The sequence below is a fragment of the Thermobia domestica genome, chromosome 1 (genome assembly GCF_964235325.1).
Source record: "Thermobia domestica chromosome 1, izTheDome1.hap1.1, whole genome shotgun sequence".
NCBI classification, from domain to species: domain Eukaryota; kingdom Metazoa; phylum Arthropoda; class Insecta; order Zygentoma; family Lepismatidae; genus Thermobia; species Thermobia domestica.
The window spans coordinates 297,931,620-297,951,714 of record NC_137454.1 but is presented as its reverse complement, the minus strand read 5'-3'; the positions used below and the strand labels follow the sequence as shown (position 1 = coordinate 297,951,714).

Here is a 20,095-nt window from a genome sequence, read left to right as displayed (position 1 = left end):
AAATTTTCATTAAACTTCTTTCATTAAAATAAGTTTGCCCTTGTACTATACAGATCCATAGCAAAAGTAGTAGTAGTAGTAAAAATAATAGTAGTAGGAACGGGTAAGAATGAAATCCTGCATTCATTTGTTTCCGTGCGATGTTGCCAAACGTAACTCGCTTACAATGCCTTCTAGCTAGGGCTGAGTGTATTTCGAAAATATGCTTGCTGTTCGGGATGAAGTTCCAAGGTTCAGCATTGACTAGGAGTTTTTTCCATTAATATCCTTTCTAACAATATTGGCAGTGGACAAAAGTTAGGTCGTGTTGAAGCTTTTTGCTCCTAATTTAGTAATTTTACTTTATTATTTAACGAATATGTTTAAAATATATTTGTCAGCAGGCACGTATGCAGGAATTTATTTCGGGAGCGGTCCAAAGCTATTTGGGGGTCCGACTTGAATATTAGGATAGATTATAATAAAATTCTTAAAAATAACCCCAAAATTAGGTTAAATTTACAAAAAAGTTGGAATTCCAGAGGGGGTCCAGACCCCCTGAACCCACCCCTTAATGTGTCCTTGTTTGTCAGTAACGTTTCCTCATTTTGAAACCCTCAGAAACTTCGAATATATAAAGGAAAACAAGTTATTTTCGATAAAGTATCACTTCAAGGAGACGCGACATTTTTATTGCACATGGTGGTACCCCACCTTAACAAGGACAAGAATTCCTTCCCTTTGGTTCTCTGCCATCGCGCTATATCGAAAGGTTAGGTTTGTAAAATATTACTCCTAGGAACAAACGTGATTGGCAGAGAACCGTGATACTGAACAGTACTCCACAGAAATGCATACTGAACTTTCGTTTATAGCTACCCTTTGGTGATTTGCCCTCAAGGTCAATCGAGTGATAACTCAGTTCAGTCTGTGTTCTTAAGCCGTGTTCGTATTACTTCGAACAGTTTTGACGTGTGTTTTCCAACCACCATAGGAACAGACAATCAGGGCAAATCATAGCATACAATACATTTAAGCAAGTATATTTGTCACGAAATTATTACACACATTACCCAAAGACTCTTAATACAGTGAAACCTCTGAATAACGGACACCAATGGGATATGAATTTTTGTCCGTTATCGAGAAATGTCGGTTACAGAGAGGTTCAGAAATTTAATTTCTCACAACGGTAATTGTATGCAGTAATATACAGTGAATTCATTATGTATGAGCGTATATACGTAAAATTGAATATGAAAATACTCTATTTAGTAGACTACGTATTTGAATTACTGGGAGAAATGAAGGGGAAATTCATTTTTGTTAAATAATATTATTGCTGGGGGATGTGTTAATATATTCGTATACCGGTACTGCAAAAGATAATGCGTGTATGCTAATTTTCTTAAGTACATGTAATCACTCTGTAAGCAATTCTCATTTATTTCGAATTCTCAGAAGTTTCTCAAAAGATGCGTTAGGAACCAACTAATCGGCTAAACTCTTTTGTTTAACGAGAAAATGCATAATTTCTCCTCTACAAGGGTAATAAAACTCATTAGCAAGTGTCCTCTGAGAATCCTCGGTACGCTTGCGGAAAAAACATGTGTGTGTGTGCGTTTTTGTACTGGAGCGGTATCTTCGTTCGCGGAATGGATGACAAGGCATATGGGAGTGCATATGTTTATTGACCCAGCCCCAGTCACTAAGAATGCACTCTTAGAGACAGTGAAAAAGGAAGCCGGGAAAATTCCAACCCAAACTTGCTCCAGTATCATCAGTAAAAGTAAAATGTTGCTTGTCCAAAAAAAAAAACGTAATAGAGGAAACATTGCTCGTTTAAAATGTTTGTTTTGTTATCAATGAAACTGTCGGGAAAGATGCAAGGCCCAGAGGCAAAGGGACTAAATTTGTTAGGGAAGGGAAGATAATTCCCATAGAATTCTTGGCCATACGACTGATCCTGCATGAGTGTTATTGAGTATTGATGGTTTTCTAGGATTTCCACCAGAAAGCAGTTTATTGAGGGCGGAAAAAAGAATAATTTCAAGTTCAGTTTGAAGCTATTCTGTTTGATGGTTCACCAGGTCTAAACTCATTATAGATACGCTTGTGAGAAATAATATATCACAGAATTGAGAATAATTCCTGTCCGTTATGAAAAGGTTATTGAAAGGTCTGGGGGGAAAAGGACTGTCCGCATCCGTATCAGAGAGGGCCCGTAAAAGAGAGGGTTTTGCAGGGACAAAAAAATGTGTCCGTGTTATAGAGGTGTCCGTTAAGAGAGGTTTCACCGTATATGAATCTATACATTTATTTATATAGATAAAACAAACAGTAGAAATTACCTATCGAAAGGATAAATTAACAGCACTATCATGCATGCCTCGTAATGTAACAAACTTCTTTCGCGTAAGAAATCGAAACTCAGTTGGTGAGAGCAACTAGTCTGTACGGATTAGGTTGTTAGTTCGAGCCCAATACGAGTAAGGGTTTTTATTACTATTGTTTCCATCTTTTTTATGTGAGGAAAAATCAAATTGTGACATCACGATATCAAATGTATTTGGTTAGGTAACTTTGTCTTAGCTAAACTTTAAGTATCAGTAACCGTCGAAATTATTACACTAACCGATCAGTTATTGAACATTTCAAACACGTCAAACCAGTGGTATTACATGAAGGTTATCCTATCCTTCGCAGCCCTTAGTTATGCGTCCGTATTTTCAGGGGCGGACCAAGGGCCGGGCAATCAGGGCGACTTCCCGGTGCGCCAGAGTCAGAGGGGCGCCAAAACGAGCCTCAAAAAGTAAATTTTATAATGAGCTTTCTACTGACTTTTTTGGTTTATATTCTTGTAAAGTAGCGACAATTACATAATCTTTTCCATTTCACCATGGAATTAGAGAGTTTCATAGTACTAAGGGGACTGTATCGAGAAATGGAGAGATGGCATGTAGAATAAAGAGTGGAAGGGGAGTAAATATTATTTGTTTGTTTGCTTGAGTTTAGCGTTCCACGCTTATGCCTTAATAGCCAAAGGAGATATGGATACTGATTATAGTGGAATCCGAACCACGTTTATCGTTCAACAGTAATCCACTGGGAATTGGACCCGGGACCACAGAAAGCAGGCGTGCTAGCCACTAGACCAAGTGGGGGAAGGGCGGAGTTCGTATTGTTTATAGCAGGCCATACCTAGGCCTACTATACTTTGTGAAGTTTTCCTAGGTAATGAATGTCTTTTTGAAAAATGGGTTTAAATTATTAAAAAGACTATGATACAATGTAAAATATAGGCTAGTACTAGGGGGAGGGCGCCAAAAAGTCACTTTGCCCGGGTGAAAATTTGGTCTGGTCAGCCCCTGCGTACTTTCTATATATTTTTTGGCTTTGCAGTTGTGCGGTCCCCACGCCACAGGGTTGCGGGGGCGCTATTTACGCTTATGCTTCGAACGTAATTCAATAACTGTTTTAGAAATTCTACCATTAGCGTGGAAATGGGAATATATATTTTTCTAATAGTCCTATAGAACATTCACCCAGAACACCAGATGCAATTTTTCAGAATGGGCTCTGGCTAAGTATATGGAGGACCTGATGTTTCCTAAGTAAGTTCCTTTCAGAAAGTTTGCTATTTCTTTAACGGTGATGTAAATAAACATACTCATCGTTATTAGCCCGATACCAAACCATCCTGGACAAATCCCTCTAGAGCAACGATCGGCAAAAGTTTATTCTGCCTAATTTTATGAGCGACTCAAGGGTGAGACACATGTTAACGAAAGCAATGCTGTGTATACACTGCCATGCTTCTGACAAAATATACAGTGTTTTGTAACCTCAAACACTTTTCCTATTCTTTTTGTCACCCTTGGTTGTGTAGGGCGCTCTCGAACAAATAAAGAAGCGGTAATATTACAGTCAAGGGGCGCTATAAATAATTACGTACTTCTTTTGTTACCTAACCATAAAGGCCTAGGGTCGGTAGAATAAAAAAATGCTACGTGATATTTCATTCACGGAGGAAAGGATGTTCAAAATATATTTCTTATTCATTTTGTCCGCCCTGCTTGTCAGAAATTAAATACTTTCTTTTGGGAGGGTGCTGAAAATAGAGGGGCAAAATAAAACGTCGTGCATCTCCTACATTTTAAATTTTGTTACGTGGTTGCTCAAATTATTACTAAAGAAAACACTTTAAACTAAGATGTCTAAGTTACTACATTATGTAAGGGTGGCATGTTCAGGATTATTATTATTATTATTATTATTATTATTATTATTATTATTATTATTATTATTATTATTAGGGTTGGGATCTTGATGATTTTGCAACTTTTTTCTGGATTAGTATAAACATTGCTCGTTGTGTTATAAATCCTGTTTTATTAAAAAGAAGTAATTTAAGACAAACTTGTTTGTGCATTTTTTGCCCATTTCTGTATATAAGTGCATTTTTACTTTTTTTGGCATTTTACATGCATATTTAGTATTTGCTCTTACTTTTAACTGCATAATTCTCATTTTTCTTATAAAAACAATAAATTGAAGCAGAATTCTTCCGCCTACACAAAATAAAATGCAAGGAAAATTGCTCCACACGACTCTAGTTCGAAGATTTGTTGGAGTAGGCGTGGCCAATGTCCGCAGACTGCAGCTCTGGCGATTAGTCACATGAAGCGAAGAAGCGAGAGTTCAGTGACCTTGGCATTAACTGTTTTGGTGAGCTGTTGGTAGACGCCTAATTCTACAGTTTATCTGGTTAAAATGCCGAAGATAAAAGAGAGTACTGCTTCCAAGCTTAAACGATTTGTGAGTGAATTAGGAGGTGAAAAAATATTTACAACAGATGAAAGTGTTCTCTACTGCAAGGTGTGTGATATGGCAGCTTCAGCCGAAAGAAAATTTACCGTTGAACAGCATGTTTCAAGGGACAAGTACACACGGGGACTTAAGTTACGTGCGAAACGAGAGGCAAACGCCGCGCAATAACTTCTCCCGCAGTATGGTACATCCAAAAATCATTCTGTTTTTTTTTTTTTTTTCAAAGATTTGTGTGAAGCATTTATTTGTGCAAACATTCCGTTGAACAAAGTGGACAACGTGACATTGCGCGCCTTTTTGGAAAAATACACTTGTAAACCCCTCCCCGATTCTTCGACATTAAGAAAGAATTACGTGAACAAACTTTACGAGAAAACAAATGCAGTGTATTAAACAAGAAGTGGACGGAAAGAAAATATGGGTGTCCATGGATGAAACGTGTGATTCAGAGGGACGAAATGTAGTGAATGTTGTTGTTGGAGTGATTCAGGAGGGTGGGCCGGGTAAAACATTTCTTTTGAATTGCGAAGTTCTGGCAAAGGTCAATTATTCCACGATCAGTAAGTTATTTGATAAATCAATGCATCTCTTATGACCTAATGGCGTCCTTTACGAAAACGTGCTGCTCTTTGTAACCGATGCTGCACCGTATATGGTAAAAGCAGCGAACTCACTGCAAGCGCTATATTCGAAAATGATTCACATTACGTGCCTCGAGCGTGGTTGCCACAGAGTGGCTGAAGAGATACGTGTGCAGTTTCCTGCTGGTGATAAACTCATAGGAAGTGTAAAGAATGTGTTCAGTAAGGCCCCATCACGTGTGGCTGCTTTTAAGTTTGAGCATCCTGAACTCCCTCTACCACCTAGCCTCATTCTTACCAGGTGGGGAACGTGGCTAGAAGCCTGTAAATACTATTGTCAAAACTTCGAAGCTGCGAAGAAAACGATAAACTCTTTCGACCCCTCTGAAGCTTCCGCGATTCGAACTGCACAAGAGATACTGGTCAATCCTGAAATTCAAGGCAAGCTTGTGTACATTCAATCTAATTTTGGATTTCTACCAGGTGTGATTACTTCCTTAGAGAAATCTGGAGACAAGTTGACAACTTCAATTGACTCAATCAAAAATGCAGTAAGTGCATTAGAAAGTGTTCCTGAGGAAGTAGGACTGGTAGTGTCAAGAAAAATGACATATGTATTAAAAAAAAAACAGGTTACCATGTTTTGTGTGCGATAGTGTACACTCTTTCAGGCACAAAATTTGTACTGCCCAAATTAGAAAGTGATCTAGGAATAAGTGATATGGTATATTTCGAATGTGCTCCGGTGGTTTCTGTAGAAACTGAAAGAACCTTTTCAATGTACAAATCGTTATTTGCAGACAAGCGCCATGCATTCCAGTGCCATGATTTTTGTTGTTTATTGCAACTCAGTGTTACGTGCCTCTTTTGAGAAAAAACACAACAGAGTAGAACCACGTATATATATATAGGTAATACACTAATAAATAGTAACGGATGATTCTCTGTGAAAGCATTTTTTTCAAATTATAGTGCATTTTTTTAAGATTTTTAGTGCATAATTGCATTTTTTATTTTGCATTTTCCCCGCATTTATAGTGCAATAAAATCCTAACCCTAATTATTATTATTATTATTATTATTATTATTATTATTATTATTATTATTATTATTATTATTATTATTGTTATTATTATTATTAAATATAAATGTCTTTGGAGAGCCGAAATTATGTGACACGAACCATTACATGTAGAGCTTTAAGACGAGTTGTCATAGGGGAGGAAAAAAAGAGGATTTTCCTGTCTGACACTCTAACGTAAAGATTTTGTGCTGAAGGTAAGAAGCATCATCATTCTACAATAGGTTGCTCTTACGTAGAATATCAGTTACTTGAATTCTCCTCCTTCGGGCTACTTACCTCATGTGATAAATTCAAAACAATTTCAATTTAAAACAAATACATTGTATAACTTTTCCGTAATTAAACATATATAAGGAAAATTAAACATTTAATAGGGAAATCTGTTATCAAAGTGTCCAAAAAAGTAGATAGAAGACTATCTAGTGATAAACACTGTGAATCTTTATAAAATTCTCCAAATTAGAATTAAGATTTACTGGAAAACATTCGTTATGCACCAGTGAGCATGTAGTGAGCAGTGAGCACAGGGGAAATAATTACGAAACTGTTTGCAAGAAAAAAAATTTAGGGATACTAATGCAAGTGCGACAACATTTTTTTTTTTTTTTTTTTTTGTATCGTCATGAGTTTTACACATACGTTACAATTTGATTCTTTCCCACATAAAAAATAAATAAAGTAACCATAGCAATAAAAATTACAATTGCACTTCTATGGGGTCCGAACCAACTAACTCCGGCATACAGACTCGTTGCTTTAGCTAACTGAGCTATTTGTTTTCTTACATGAACTGGACCTGTTCTACGGTATAGACGATTTTTCATTACGATCGTGCTACCAATTCGTCCCTTTCCATAGGCAATTGCCACTTTTTCTCTATCTATACGTTAATACTTGGCATAGATTCATATATTTGAATTCGCAGATAATGCATGTAATAAGACATATTAGAAAGGTTTCGTTAAAATTTTCGTTTGTAGATTTAATCCATATTTCTCTCAATGACATAGATGTCGCTGCTTCGTGTTGAACTGCAGAATTCCCTCGCGTTCTTGAAAATTTCCCACTTTAGCAGAGTTGGTAATTCTCGTGATTTCGATCGATTTAATGTTTTTTGCTTCTAATTTATTTATTTTAAGCTAATATCTAACACAAATATTAAAAACAGGTTTGTTGTTAACCTGTCCTGCTGGGGAAACCTTCCGAAATTTCCAACATATAAAGAAAATTGATATACTTTGAAAAAAACTTCAAAATAAAGAGACGCGTCATTTATTTTGATCACAGTTGTACAAGAAAGAGTAATAATTTTCGTTAACTCTCTTACGATTGTAAGTAGAATTACATCAAGATCGTTTTTGTACATACAACTACAGTTTTATGATTATTTTTTATGTTGACACTGTAGATGTTCAGTGCCGTAACTTAGATTTTTTCTGGGGGTAAGCACTAATACGGGTATTTGGTCCCCCTAGAAAAAGTTGCTTTTCTTATTCTTGGGCCCTCTCTTTCAATCTTTCTCTTGCTCTTTATGGGTCTCCGAAGACTGTGGGCCCTCCCGTACGACCAGGTCTGTGGGGCCGTTAGTTACGCCTCTGGGTCCGTTCCATACGTGACAAATTAACTAAGGGGACAATATTGACAAATCTCAAAACCATACAAATATAGGGCCTATATTATTTCTAGGACCCATAATAGTAGACATTTTTTACTGAAATGAGCCCACGACTTATTTTTGTTTTATTTAACTTTTGTGTGCAGTTTTGTTTATGTAATGTAGTGAATCTGTTTGATCCCTCATTTATAATTTCATGTTCGTATCGTACATGGAGTAAGTAAATTTTGTCTTAAAATGAGCCCATCTCGAACGGCGGGAAGCTTCCTTGGGGGGCAGTTGCTCCCCTGCCTGCCCACAAATTACGGCCCTGTAAATGTTACACTTTCCTTTTTTTATCGCACATTCTATATCACACACTGAATGGTCGTTACATACATTTCGGTTACAGGTTTGGCAATCTTTCTTTTGCTGTCCGGTCTTTTTTACATCACACAAGTACAATCTTTTTCTGGATGATTCCGCTTCAGATGTTTCTGGTATGGTTTCATTTCGTAGCTACTTCATATCTTGTGCGATACTGTTCGGTAAACAGCAAAGAGGAGACAGTTGAAATGCTGAAGCACTAATGACTCTACAACCTGGATTAGAAAGGCTTCCCTCCTTTTCTTGCTGTTCTTCAAATTCCAATTGGGATGCAGATGAAGATAAATTACATAAACTGCTATACCAATTACGTTTAACCCTTTCATGAAAATTTGTATTTCGTTTCCGAGAAAATACATGGACCATTTGATCGAGCGAATCGTTTTGTTATAATATTGGGTAACTTCTGGTTTTCATTCAACTTTGCCCCGTGTACCTTTATCGCAATACATACTTGATAGCAATAAAACAAATTTATTTTTCTTGGGAATATGCACCATGAGTGAACGTTCTTCCGAAAATCCAACTCGTAATCATATGGTTTCTCACTTGACAAATTCTGATGAAATTATATTTTTATTCTTCCATACTTTCACTACCCACATTAATCCATTGTGTAATACTGTTTTCGCTAAATTTAAATCTGTAAAACTATTGTAGAAAGTTACATTTCTGTTGCGTTCGGAAAAGGTCTGTATATATTCAGTTGCTACTTTCTCAGAAATATTAGTAGTCCTTTTAGTACTCAAATCTTTTTTGCCACAGTACGGAATGCCTTCCAGATGATAGAAGGTTTTACTATCACACATACACCAAATCTTAAATCCACATTTGTCCAATTTCGGTGGAATATACTGGCAAAACGGACAACGACCACGATAAGGCACTAACTGTTCATCAACTGTAATGTTATGATCTCCAAGATAATGTTTCAATAATGCGACACAAAACTTTTCCAAAACATCATAACTTGAAGCTAATTGGTCTTCCTGCCTTCTAGTTGAACATGTAGCTTTATCATCAAAACGCATAATTAAAATAAGGCCAGCGGCACACATCTGTCTTCAACATGGGCGGGGGGGGGGTGAAACCGTTCCCATATTCTTTTTTCTAAGCGACGTTCAAAATATTTATGAAGTTGAAAATCAATGCTTAATGCTGTGGAGGATCGGGTGAGCAAAGTCGCCTGGGAGGCGGGCAGATTTGAGACTTATTCTGTGGGACTGGGGGAACATCAATTTGATCTCTTTCCTTTGTGTCAATCGGACACAAATCATCACATTTCTCCCCAAACAACACATTTCAATTTGGATTATTGAGGGGACAGTCCTCCCAGTTCCATGATTGGGGGCGTGTCCCCCTCATCACCCGGGTTTTGCGCCAGTGCATAAGACTAACAAATCTGCTTTGTTCCATAGTTCGACTAAAAATAGGCGGCCATACGTTTTACTCCCCAGGGTTCGAATGTTCATAAACTTTGGTCTGAGATTTCCGGCTGAGAGCAGTAATCTTCAAAATGCCATTATTTCAGTTTCGTCACAATTTTTTTTTTTTTTTCGATTATATTGTTTTCGAAACACCTCTCAGTTTCTAAGTTACAGTATTTTACAATATCATCAATGACTACTTGATAAAAGCAGCATATAAGGTAAACGCGCCGGATTTCGACAGGTTAAGGACCTTTTTCAAAATCAATTGCCTATTGTGACCATAATATTGGTCGGTGTTGGCCCATTTTTTCCTTGAAATGTACAGTCTCTACTAATACTAAAAGTTATTTCAAGGCTCAAATGCTAATGTTAAAACTTTTTTATGAAACTGGAACTCGCCAATGGAACCCGAATTCGACACACTTCACCTGGTTTCGACAGTTGCGGTATCTGAATTCGACACCTTCAATTATCCATGTAAAATATTAAGTCGGCATTATTAGTAGTAGTAATCTCTTCTCAGCTTCAAATATTGTTTTATTATTATGCAGAAATTATCAGACAGGCAAAAGAACACAACTTAAATTTTCTGAACTGAGTAGTTATTTCGATGATCCTCAATTCGACATGCAGGAACCTGATTTCGACATTTCATGTCGAACTGAGGTTACAACTATCGGAGAATTATGCAACAAATAGCATTATGAAAGACTTTGAACATACTTGTACGTTTAGATATTCAGTTAAAATTATATTTGCACTACTGAGCATGAATTCGACAACCTTGTCGAAACCCGGTTCACGTTACAAATAAAGGCTCGTGTTTTCGACAACCCCCCTACATCACAACCTTTTGTCCTCACAGAAGAAAAAAAACGTACTGATTGAAACTCCTTTACAACATTAAAGTACCACTATTTGCTTGAAGCAAACGTAACTTTAATAAAAGTCTTACGAAAATAACCTGCCGTCTTATGTTTTCCTTAAGATTATGTTCTTTTCTCGAAGAGTGTGTCACACACACAACAATGTACTTCTTTTCTCCATGCGTATGACTCATCTACTGTAACCGTACTTCTGACACGAGAAAAGACACTCCCATAATGTTGCCACTTCTATACACGATTGCAGGGATGACATCTTACGCTTATTTCACAACATTTAAACACAGGTATGTCGAATTCGGGTGCCTGTCGAATTCAGGCGCGTTTACCTTATGCACCATTCAGAATTTCAACCCGAATACTTGGTGGAAGTTGTACTTTGTGTCAGTACCGGTAATATTATGAAACCTTACCTTGGTGTGAGGACCTACCTATGATCATTCCGTGAGACTTTAAACTTATAAATATGAGACAATTTGCCGTTCGGCCTACGAGTACAATGCCAATCCCATCAGGAACATCGTCCAAGTCTTCAGAAAGATTGTCTTCCTCTCCAGAAATAGAACTGCAATCGGAATCAGAATCTCCCACATTAAGAATAGGGCTATCATTTTCGTCAGTAGAAATGTCAAAATTCTTCAAATGTCTTCTGGTAAAAGATGTGATATCTTCAAGGTCTCACTAAGCGAAAAAAAAAAAAAAACGAAAAACGTAATGTCAAAAAGCATTCTGTAGTGAAAACAAAGCAAACAAAAGACGGAATACAAACACTATCAAGAATACTACATCGACAGCGCCACAATGCTGCCAGGTCATAACAGAAGCGTATAATGTATTCGCAAATAAAAATGCTTTTACGTACAGTGATTTTTATCACAATAATTGCAATCATGTTCGGTTGTGTACTACTTATTATTGATAATTTAATTGTTCACTTATCGGTGTTTATTGTTACATGTGTATATTTCTATATTGTGTACTGTTTTGTGTTGCTAAATACAAGGTTTAGTGAAGTGTTTAGAAGTTTCAGTGGATCTTCTCGTGACAAATGGCGCAGTATATTTCATTGAGTTCATGGAATTTATATTACTATTAATTTTATATTACTATTAATTTTTAATAGTAATTTATATTACTATTAATTTTAGATTTCGCTGTAATAGGAAAGAATTTCTTGTTAGGTCAGCTTCGAAAATGTCACTCGGAAACACTTTCTAATAATTGAGCACCTTATATGAAGGTCCATCGGACCCACTTTATGTGGCTACATTATATTTTAATATTTTCTGAATTTTTTCTTTAAAATGTTGGAATATTTACGGGACATTCAGATCAAAAACACTGCTTAGGCTTCCAGAGGAATCCATGGAATAGCATGAGTCTTCAATCAAAACTAAAGAAATTACAAACAACTTTTCATACTTAAGGGTCCGTTGGACACATCTTATGTTGAGTAGGGTTAACGATATCCATATTTAATACATTACAAAACATCCATGTCACTGAGGAATAGCGGTAAAAAGCCAAAATTATCATTATGTTTAATTAGTTTTCATTATTTTTAAAATATGCAAAAATGTGACAATTTATAAAAAGTGAATTGTAGTCAAAATTACTTTTTAAGTCATTTCTAAACCAAATCCTGAATCTGAATCCAGGGTTTGATCGGCTCCATGAAAAATATGTTAACACAGATATTGAAAGTGCCCCACACCGATTGGTAGAAAAGTGGGGGACTCTTGAAACCAACTTATTCTGTCTTTTGGCAGATCCTGGGACTAATGAGGTTTTCCCTTTCAGTTTAAGGTTTGGGACTGGAAATGTTTCTTCCACTTTCTTCATCTTCAGCTTCCCTTTTAACTCCCAATATTTTCTTCTATTTTTCAAATCATTGATCAGTTGTGTTATTCTTCTTCCTATTTCTTGCTTTCCTTCCATCTTTCCTTCTATGACGGTATTAAGAAAACAATTTCTTTGCAAGATGTGTCCCGTCTTTGAACTATACAGTCAAATGCTCCATATAAACGCACTTGACCAACTTCTTCTTAAGTCCAATATTAAGCCTGCTAGTTAAGAGTGATCTCTTCTTGTTGAATGCTTCTTTGGCTATGGCAATTCTTGACCTGATCTCTTTGGTACAGTAAGCGTCTCTCGTCAAAATACCTACCAGATACTTGAAATGATCGACCTCTTCCAGTCTTCTTTGTTCTGCTCTGACCCATAAGGGCGCGTTTTCACGAGATATTCTCATGACTTTCGATTTTTCGATGTTGATTTTCATAGTTTCCCAGTGCCAGCAATTTTGTCAATCATCTCCTGTAACCCTTCTTCGTTTCTAGCTATAATAACCGCATTATCCGCATACCTGATCTTATTAATGATCTGCCCTCCAATCTTGAGATTACCAATTCCCATTAATGCTTCCTGTAATTAAACGTTCACTGTAAATATTGAATAATTGGGGCTATATACCACATCTTTGTCTGATTCCCCTTCCAATTTCCACACTATTAGTTTCTCCTTCATTCAAGCGCAGCTTCACTCGTTGCTTTATGTACAGGTTGCAAATTAGTCGTCGGTCTTTGCAGTTGACACTAATATCTTTAAGTATTTTCAGAAGTTTCGTCCAACTGACTCGGTCAAAAGCTTTTTGTCAGTCGATGAAGCACAAACACAACTTTTCCTTTACATCAAGAACTCGTTCTGATATAATTCTCATCAACTCAGTAGCATCTCTGTAGCCTCCTCCTTTCCGGAATCAAAATTAATCTTCCTCTGACATCTCTTCTATCTTACTTTCCAGCTACCTGTTCAGTATGCATATAATAATATTTCCAATATGGTAAGTAAGGCTGTTGGTTCTGTGATCGCTGCACTTCTTTGCTTACCTCGTTGAAATTGTTTATAGCTATCCATGAATCCATCTACCACATAGACCTAACTAACATCAATAGACAAGAAACACAACTTAAGACCCGCAACACTAACTCAGAGGAATATCAAGATGCTGTTTTATTTTAACATTTAAGTACGAAAGACAGCCGTGGCGACTCGGCAATACAACTGTAATTTCAGGTTAGTCAACCTTATACCCGTCTGGATACCGACTACGAACAAAAGATTCACAAAATACGCGAATTATTTTTGTATTATTCCAGAAAAATTATGTGAATGTTTCAAGGAGATTTTTAATTTCATTTTCATTATTAATTAGATTTTCTACGGGGGCGCCATAAAAGGGGAAGGCACACTGAGCAATTGCCTAGTTCTTCGGTGGCCAGTCCACTACTGCCTGAACCTACATTGCAACAACATGGAAATGCATAGTATTTTGATAATGGTATCTGTCTTCGATCCTTAGTAAGTCATACTTTCCATTTTCCTACAGACTTAACAATTTAATAAGTAAGCTCAAAAAGTCAGTTTCCCGTAGGTCGACCATGCGACCTCGTTCGAATGCAACCATCTGCTGACTGATTGCTTTTCGATGTCGACGACGCGTAATGACGTTTGCCTACATGTTTCATAGCCACTTTACTACATTGTACTACCCTAGTACTGGTCAAACTGTCCTCTTGTGGTGATACTCCGAAGGCTATGCTGAGCCATCCTGCTGTAATCGTTAATACATTATTCCCCATTCTTTTTTTTTTCTTAACTGTGATTGGCCGGAATTTTACACTTTTTTGTGTTGCTACTTTCACAATGATCTGTGTAACTGTTGGTTGTATATGTACCTCTTTTAATATAGCAAATGCAAAATTAATTACAAAACTTAATTCATTATATGTGTTAGACATATTCACACTTTAAATATTAATTATAATTTAATGTTTTTCAGCTGCTCAGTTGTTGTGGAATATTATGTTGGAGCCTGTTGGGAATAAATCAGAGAAATTCCCTACGTCACTTCTTAATTTGAAGTGCCCAACTGAAGAAGCTCCGTTCTTTTTCACCAATAAAAATACCAAGATCTATCTGGAAACTGGGCGGCAATGGTAAATGTTCAAAAAAGTGTCTCAAGACATTCATGTTTAAAAATGTAAATCTGCCTTTGAGTGTCTAAAAACAGTAAAACCTGTTAAATTTATTTAGGAATTATATGTTTTTAAAAAATAATGCAGATATTGCTAATTGCTAACTGCAAATTGGACGCTAGTGTAAGCTGGAGATCTGCATAATTAAAGCTGGAAAAGATAGATTTTAGTGTATAAGAAGAACCCTAATTTAAAAAACGGTCACATTATCGTCAGTACCATTTAAAATCAATGCAAGACGGTTCAATCCTGAAGAAAAAAAGTTGTCTTGGTAACTTACGTCACAAACATGTAAATGCAACTTTGTTATGTATATTTATTTATAATAAATCCTACTGCATTCTTTCAAAGAATTTCAATAATGACTGACGTAAGACGAAAGAGAAAAGTAGCTGCAAAAGGATGTCAAATGCAACATTTTCTTATTCTAACTTTTGAGTGACGGAAAATTTGATTATGGAAATAAAAAATTCTATTATGTGTTTCATCTTATTTCTGAATGACCATAAACAATTTTCTTTTACCCCTGAAAAATATTCTCATTTTATGCTAAAAATGAAGGTAGTTTGTTGGTGGGTAAAAATCGAAAAATTGTGATTTTATCGAACCTCCACCCCTTCCAAATTCTATATGTGCCTATATTCTGTAAATAAATATTTCATAAAGACACTATAACATGACCGTCATCATTTCTCTTATAAAATTCCAAAAGGGGTAGCCTAGTTATTGGTGAAGAGATTTTTTTTTCGAGGGACCGCGGTGGCTCAGTTTACCTCTGGTGCTCGTGGTCCCGGGTTCGATCCCAGCCCCAACCAAGTGAACTTTATGGTGGAGAAACAACGTGTGCATGAGTTTCCTCAGAGTTCTCCCGTTTCCTCCCACTTTCTTCATTCCACCATTTCATTCATTTCTCATTATCACCGTCTCCTTTAGCCTAACCAGCAAAATCGTGGGACGTAAAACTCAAAGATTTCATTTCAGATTTTTTTTTCGGACGATAATCTCAACAAACAGTTCAAGTTATTTTTTTTCACATTTCATAAATTCTATAATATTCTTACTGTTTAGAAGGAAAAATTGTCCCAACCTACACAAATCAATAGAACTCATTGACCTTAACAAAATGATGTTGATCAATGTCATGAGTTGTTCTTGAGAACATGATCAAAGAAATGTCAATATAGGGTTTCTGTGAGAGATCACTTAAGACAGACGAATTTAGACATACTATATTTGATATGATTTTAGCGTACCTTTTAGCAGCGAGATTTTATGACACGTGGACCTGCTACAACATAGAGTATATCATTACTTATTACCATAACACGTAGTTATGTATAAAGGAAGTAGCATATCTCACAGCGCAGAGCTCTTCATACCGCTAAAGATTCATAAAGAACGTATCTAAAACTACTACATATTACATTTGAATAAATTTTGTAAGGCTATGGTGAATGGGGTCATGTTTGAAATGGGGGCTGGCCATCGACACACTAGTGTAAAAGACAGTAACTTCATTCACTTATGTTGTGGGTCCAGATAAATAGCAACGTTACATTTTCGTTTAATATTGAGCGCATAAAGAGTGTACAGCCCAAACGGCTCGTCCGACTTAAAACATTCTTTCACTTTAGGTTGAAAACATCATATTTGGAGACGGTTTCCCCTTTTACATTTTGTTATAACTCTGATAATAACAGAGTTACCCTATGTCAGGGGACTTTTGAGACACCCTGTGTACTTCGATATCCTTTTGTAATATTGGAGATAGACAATGGTATGCAATGTTATTAAATTGCTTGTAATTTCGTATAGGACATTCCTTACGCATAAAGAAGCAAATTAAATTTCTTCACATTTCGTTGTTTCCTCATTTATTTATTGAGATACTATGAACCTTTTCTTTAATATTACATTTTTTAACAACTTTGATGCTACTGTTATTATTCAAAAATGATATTGGATAGGGCAACTGATCAAAAAGTCACTATAGTTATTAGTTTAATTTCATTGTAAAGAGTAATTTATATTGACGCAAATTACAATAATCTATAATCAATACGCAAATGATTTTTGAATAGAAATGTAATTGCGTCCCAGGTGCCAATTATTTTATAATTTGTATTTACTAGATCTTTTTTGGCATGGTTATTTACAATAGGCTATTTTCAAATCATAGTCTAGGTTCTTAATCTGAATTTTGCTTTCTAAAAACTATATACAAAATAGGCTGAGCATTTGTTTCGTATGTATCTTTTTCTTTTTTTCTTTTTTTTTTTTTTTAATGAAGACTATTTTCTTTAGGAAGGAAGGTTCAAACTTCCAAGTTCATATATAGATAATCTATATAGAAATATTTTCATTTTAAGATTTTACAATTATACAAATAAATTGAATATAAATAGGGGACAACTTCCTAAGTCAATGATAGATGTTTTTTTTTTTTCGTGAATCTCATCTATTATAATTTGCATGCATTGTTTGGGCCCCATATAAATCCTTTCAGAAAAAAAAAAGTGTTCAAAAGAAATTCTTAAGATATCTCTATTTAAAAACAATGAGAGCTTCTGCTGTAAGAAACAAAATATCATATAAAACCCTTCTAGAAAATTTAACTGTTAGTTTGAAGAGTAACAGACATGTGTTTTTTCAACAATATTGTTTCTTTATAAAATTATAAATTCTCATGTTGATAATAGTCATTTCTTACCCCCAAAAAATCGGATTCAGTGCTAGACCATGCTTTCTACGTAACCGACAGCTGTTGACCGTAGATGTTTCCAGAATTGAAATGTATAAAGGCTTTCCATTATATAGAATGTGCAGTAGGCAGTGGCGTATTTACGATTTTGTTTCGGGGTGGCTTTGGTAACTGTTGGGGGGGGTTGCCTGAAAATGTGAACATTCTGCAAGATATTTCATATACTTTACTATAGTAAGTAAGATTTCGGGGGGGATTAAGCCCGGTCCCCCCTAAATACGCCACTGGCAGTAGGTTTAATAGCATATCAATGTTAAAGAAAGATTTGGATTTACCATTGCCTCTTTGTACACGAAGCTAAAAGTATATTGTGTTAAAATATGAATATATGTGGTTGAATATAAATGCGTAAAGCAATTATTTGACTATTATGATTTCTTTACTTGTAATACAGGTAACATTTAATGCTATTGTATTCTTATGTTGCTTGTAGACGGTCAAAGAAAGCTTGAACAAGACTCTTGTTCAAGACCATTCAAGACTATTTGATGAAAAAGACATCAGCACTGGCAACATTTTTGTCTTGAATTCAATAGTTTCGTTCAAGAAATTTCATTTCGGTCCTGTTCTAAACAGTCCAATTCAAGAGCAGCCAATCAGCGCCCGTGTTGATTGCAGGAAAATATAAAACAACTATGATGGCGTCGTGAGACAGAGCGGGAGTTGTTGAATAAATATATTTCTATTACTCTTTTCCATAATTATCTGATATTCAAAGTGTGCAAAGCAAATATCCGTACTGGAAGATATTGTTAGTATTTTTGTTGATAATATAAACGATTTATGTAATGACAGTGCTTGCATGTCCCTAGTGGCGTGAAGTGAAAAATCAGCGGCCTAGGCGAGAGTATACGACCGAGACGAAATTGGTGAGGTGCTACTTTTGGAACCAATATGCGTGAAATGTGACTGGTGGGCAACTTCTTGGTCGTAGATTATAAACCAATAAGTATCATGTAAGGGGGTAGGAGGAGGGGGCAATTGTCAATCCGAAACAGAAACGTGTTGGAATGAACGGATACTAGTAATGAAATGTATGCACTACATTTATGAATAGGTATATCAATATATTAGCATACACAGTTAGGATGTAAAACGTTAAAAATTACCGAACAAATGTAAAGATACTAAATATTTGGAAGAATTGAAGCTGATGTTGTAAAGGTTTATCGTCATCTAACGAATTAAGAGGTAATTAGAAGATTACCTGAGCCTATGTCGTGTGACTTTTGCACCCTCTCCATTTGTTCTGCAGCACACGTTAGTAAAATACAGATGGTGATCAGAAAAATGGAAGCACCTGAACAAAATTGCAACTTACCAGATTAATATGGTGTCGGGCCACCTTTCGCCTTCAGTACAGCCTTGATGCGACGTGGGATGGAGGCATAGAGGTCTTGAATGGTAGCAAGTGGAATTTTACTCCATTCCTCGTGCAGGGCATCGGCCAGTTCTGTGAAAGAGGATGGAGGTGGAAATCGTCGCCGGAGTCGTGTTTCCAAGACGGACCACAGATATTCAATTATGTTGAGATCTGGGGATTGGGCGGGCCAGGGGAGGTGTTGAACTTCATCCCGATGTTCCTCAAACCACGCTGCAACAACGCCAGCTGTGTGAATGGGTGCATTATCGTCCTGGAAGATGGCGTCATTGTCCGGGAACAACATCTGGGCCATAGGATGGAAGTGGTCTAAAATTGCGACATAATCGTTGGCAGTGATTCGTCCGCTAGGTGTGACCACAGAATCCAATGAAAACCATGATATTCCGGCCCACAGCATCACCGAGCCGCCTCCATGTTTCACAGTTGGGCGGAGACACTTCAGATCATAAGCTTCTTTGGGCGTTCTTCACACATAAACACGGCCCTTGGTTGGGAATAGGGTGAAGGATGACTCATCCGACCATATCACACGTTTCCAGTCCTCAACGGTCCAACTTGCATGGTCGCGGCACCATTTGCGGTGTGCGAAAGCGTTATGGTCCCTGATGAGCGGTTTGACCCATGCAACACGACCCCGTAAGTTCATGTCATGTAATTCGCGGCGGACTGTGATTGTCGAAACAGGGTGGAGGAGGTGCTGATTGTGTTCCTCCGTCACTTGCTCCGCAGTGGCACGACGGTTCTCCGTGACAATGCGCTTTAATACCCGGCGTGACCTGTCACTCATGATTTTCTTCCGCCCACTGTTCCGCTTCCCCGATGTGGTTTTCCCGTATGTTGTGTAGGCCGTCATCACCTTTGACACTGTCCCACGCGACACACCTAACACAGTAGCCACTGCCGTCACACTACTCCACATAACCGCGCACCAACAATTTGCCCTCTTTGAAAATCTGAGAGGTCTCCCATTGTACACTACCTCCGTCTGCTGCAGCCACTGGACACTGATGTTCCACTGCGCCTGACGTAGTATGGAGACCGACCTAACACACCACTACCAGCGGTCCGGCGCTGCGGGCGCCACGACACCACTGCCAACCCATACATCTGACGTGTTGCCAACTACAGGTGTTTCCATTTTTCT

At 36.9% G+C, this 20,095-nt stretch overlaps 1 protein-coding gene across 1 annotated transcript in view; it reads left to right on the top strand.

Annotated features, from left to right (window-relative positions):
• Positions 1-15,288, top strand: part of LOC145680398 (phospholipase B1, membrane-associated-like) — a 78,740-nt gene extending 63,452 nt beyond the window's left edge. Inside the window, exon 8 of the mRNA XM_081750859.1 lies at positions 14,611-15,288. Within this exon, the coding sequence (XP_081606985.1) occupies positions 14,611-14,771 (161 nt within the window). The 3' untranslated portion in view covers positions 14,772-15,288. The remainder of the gene's footprint in view (positions 1-14,610) is intronic.
• The last annotated feature ends 4,807 nt before the right edge of the window (positions 15,289-20,095 follow it).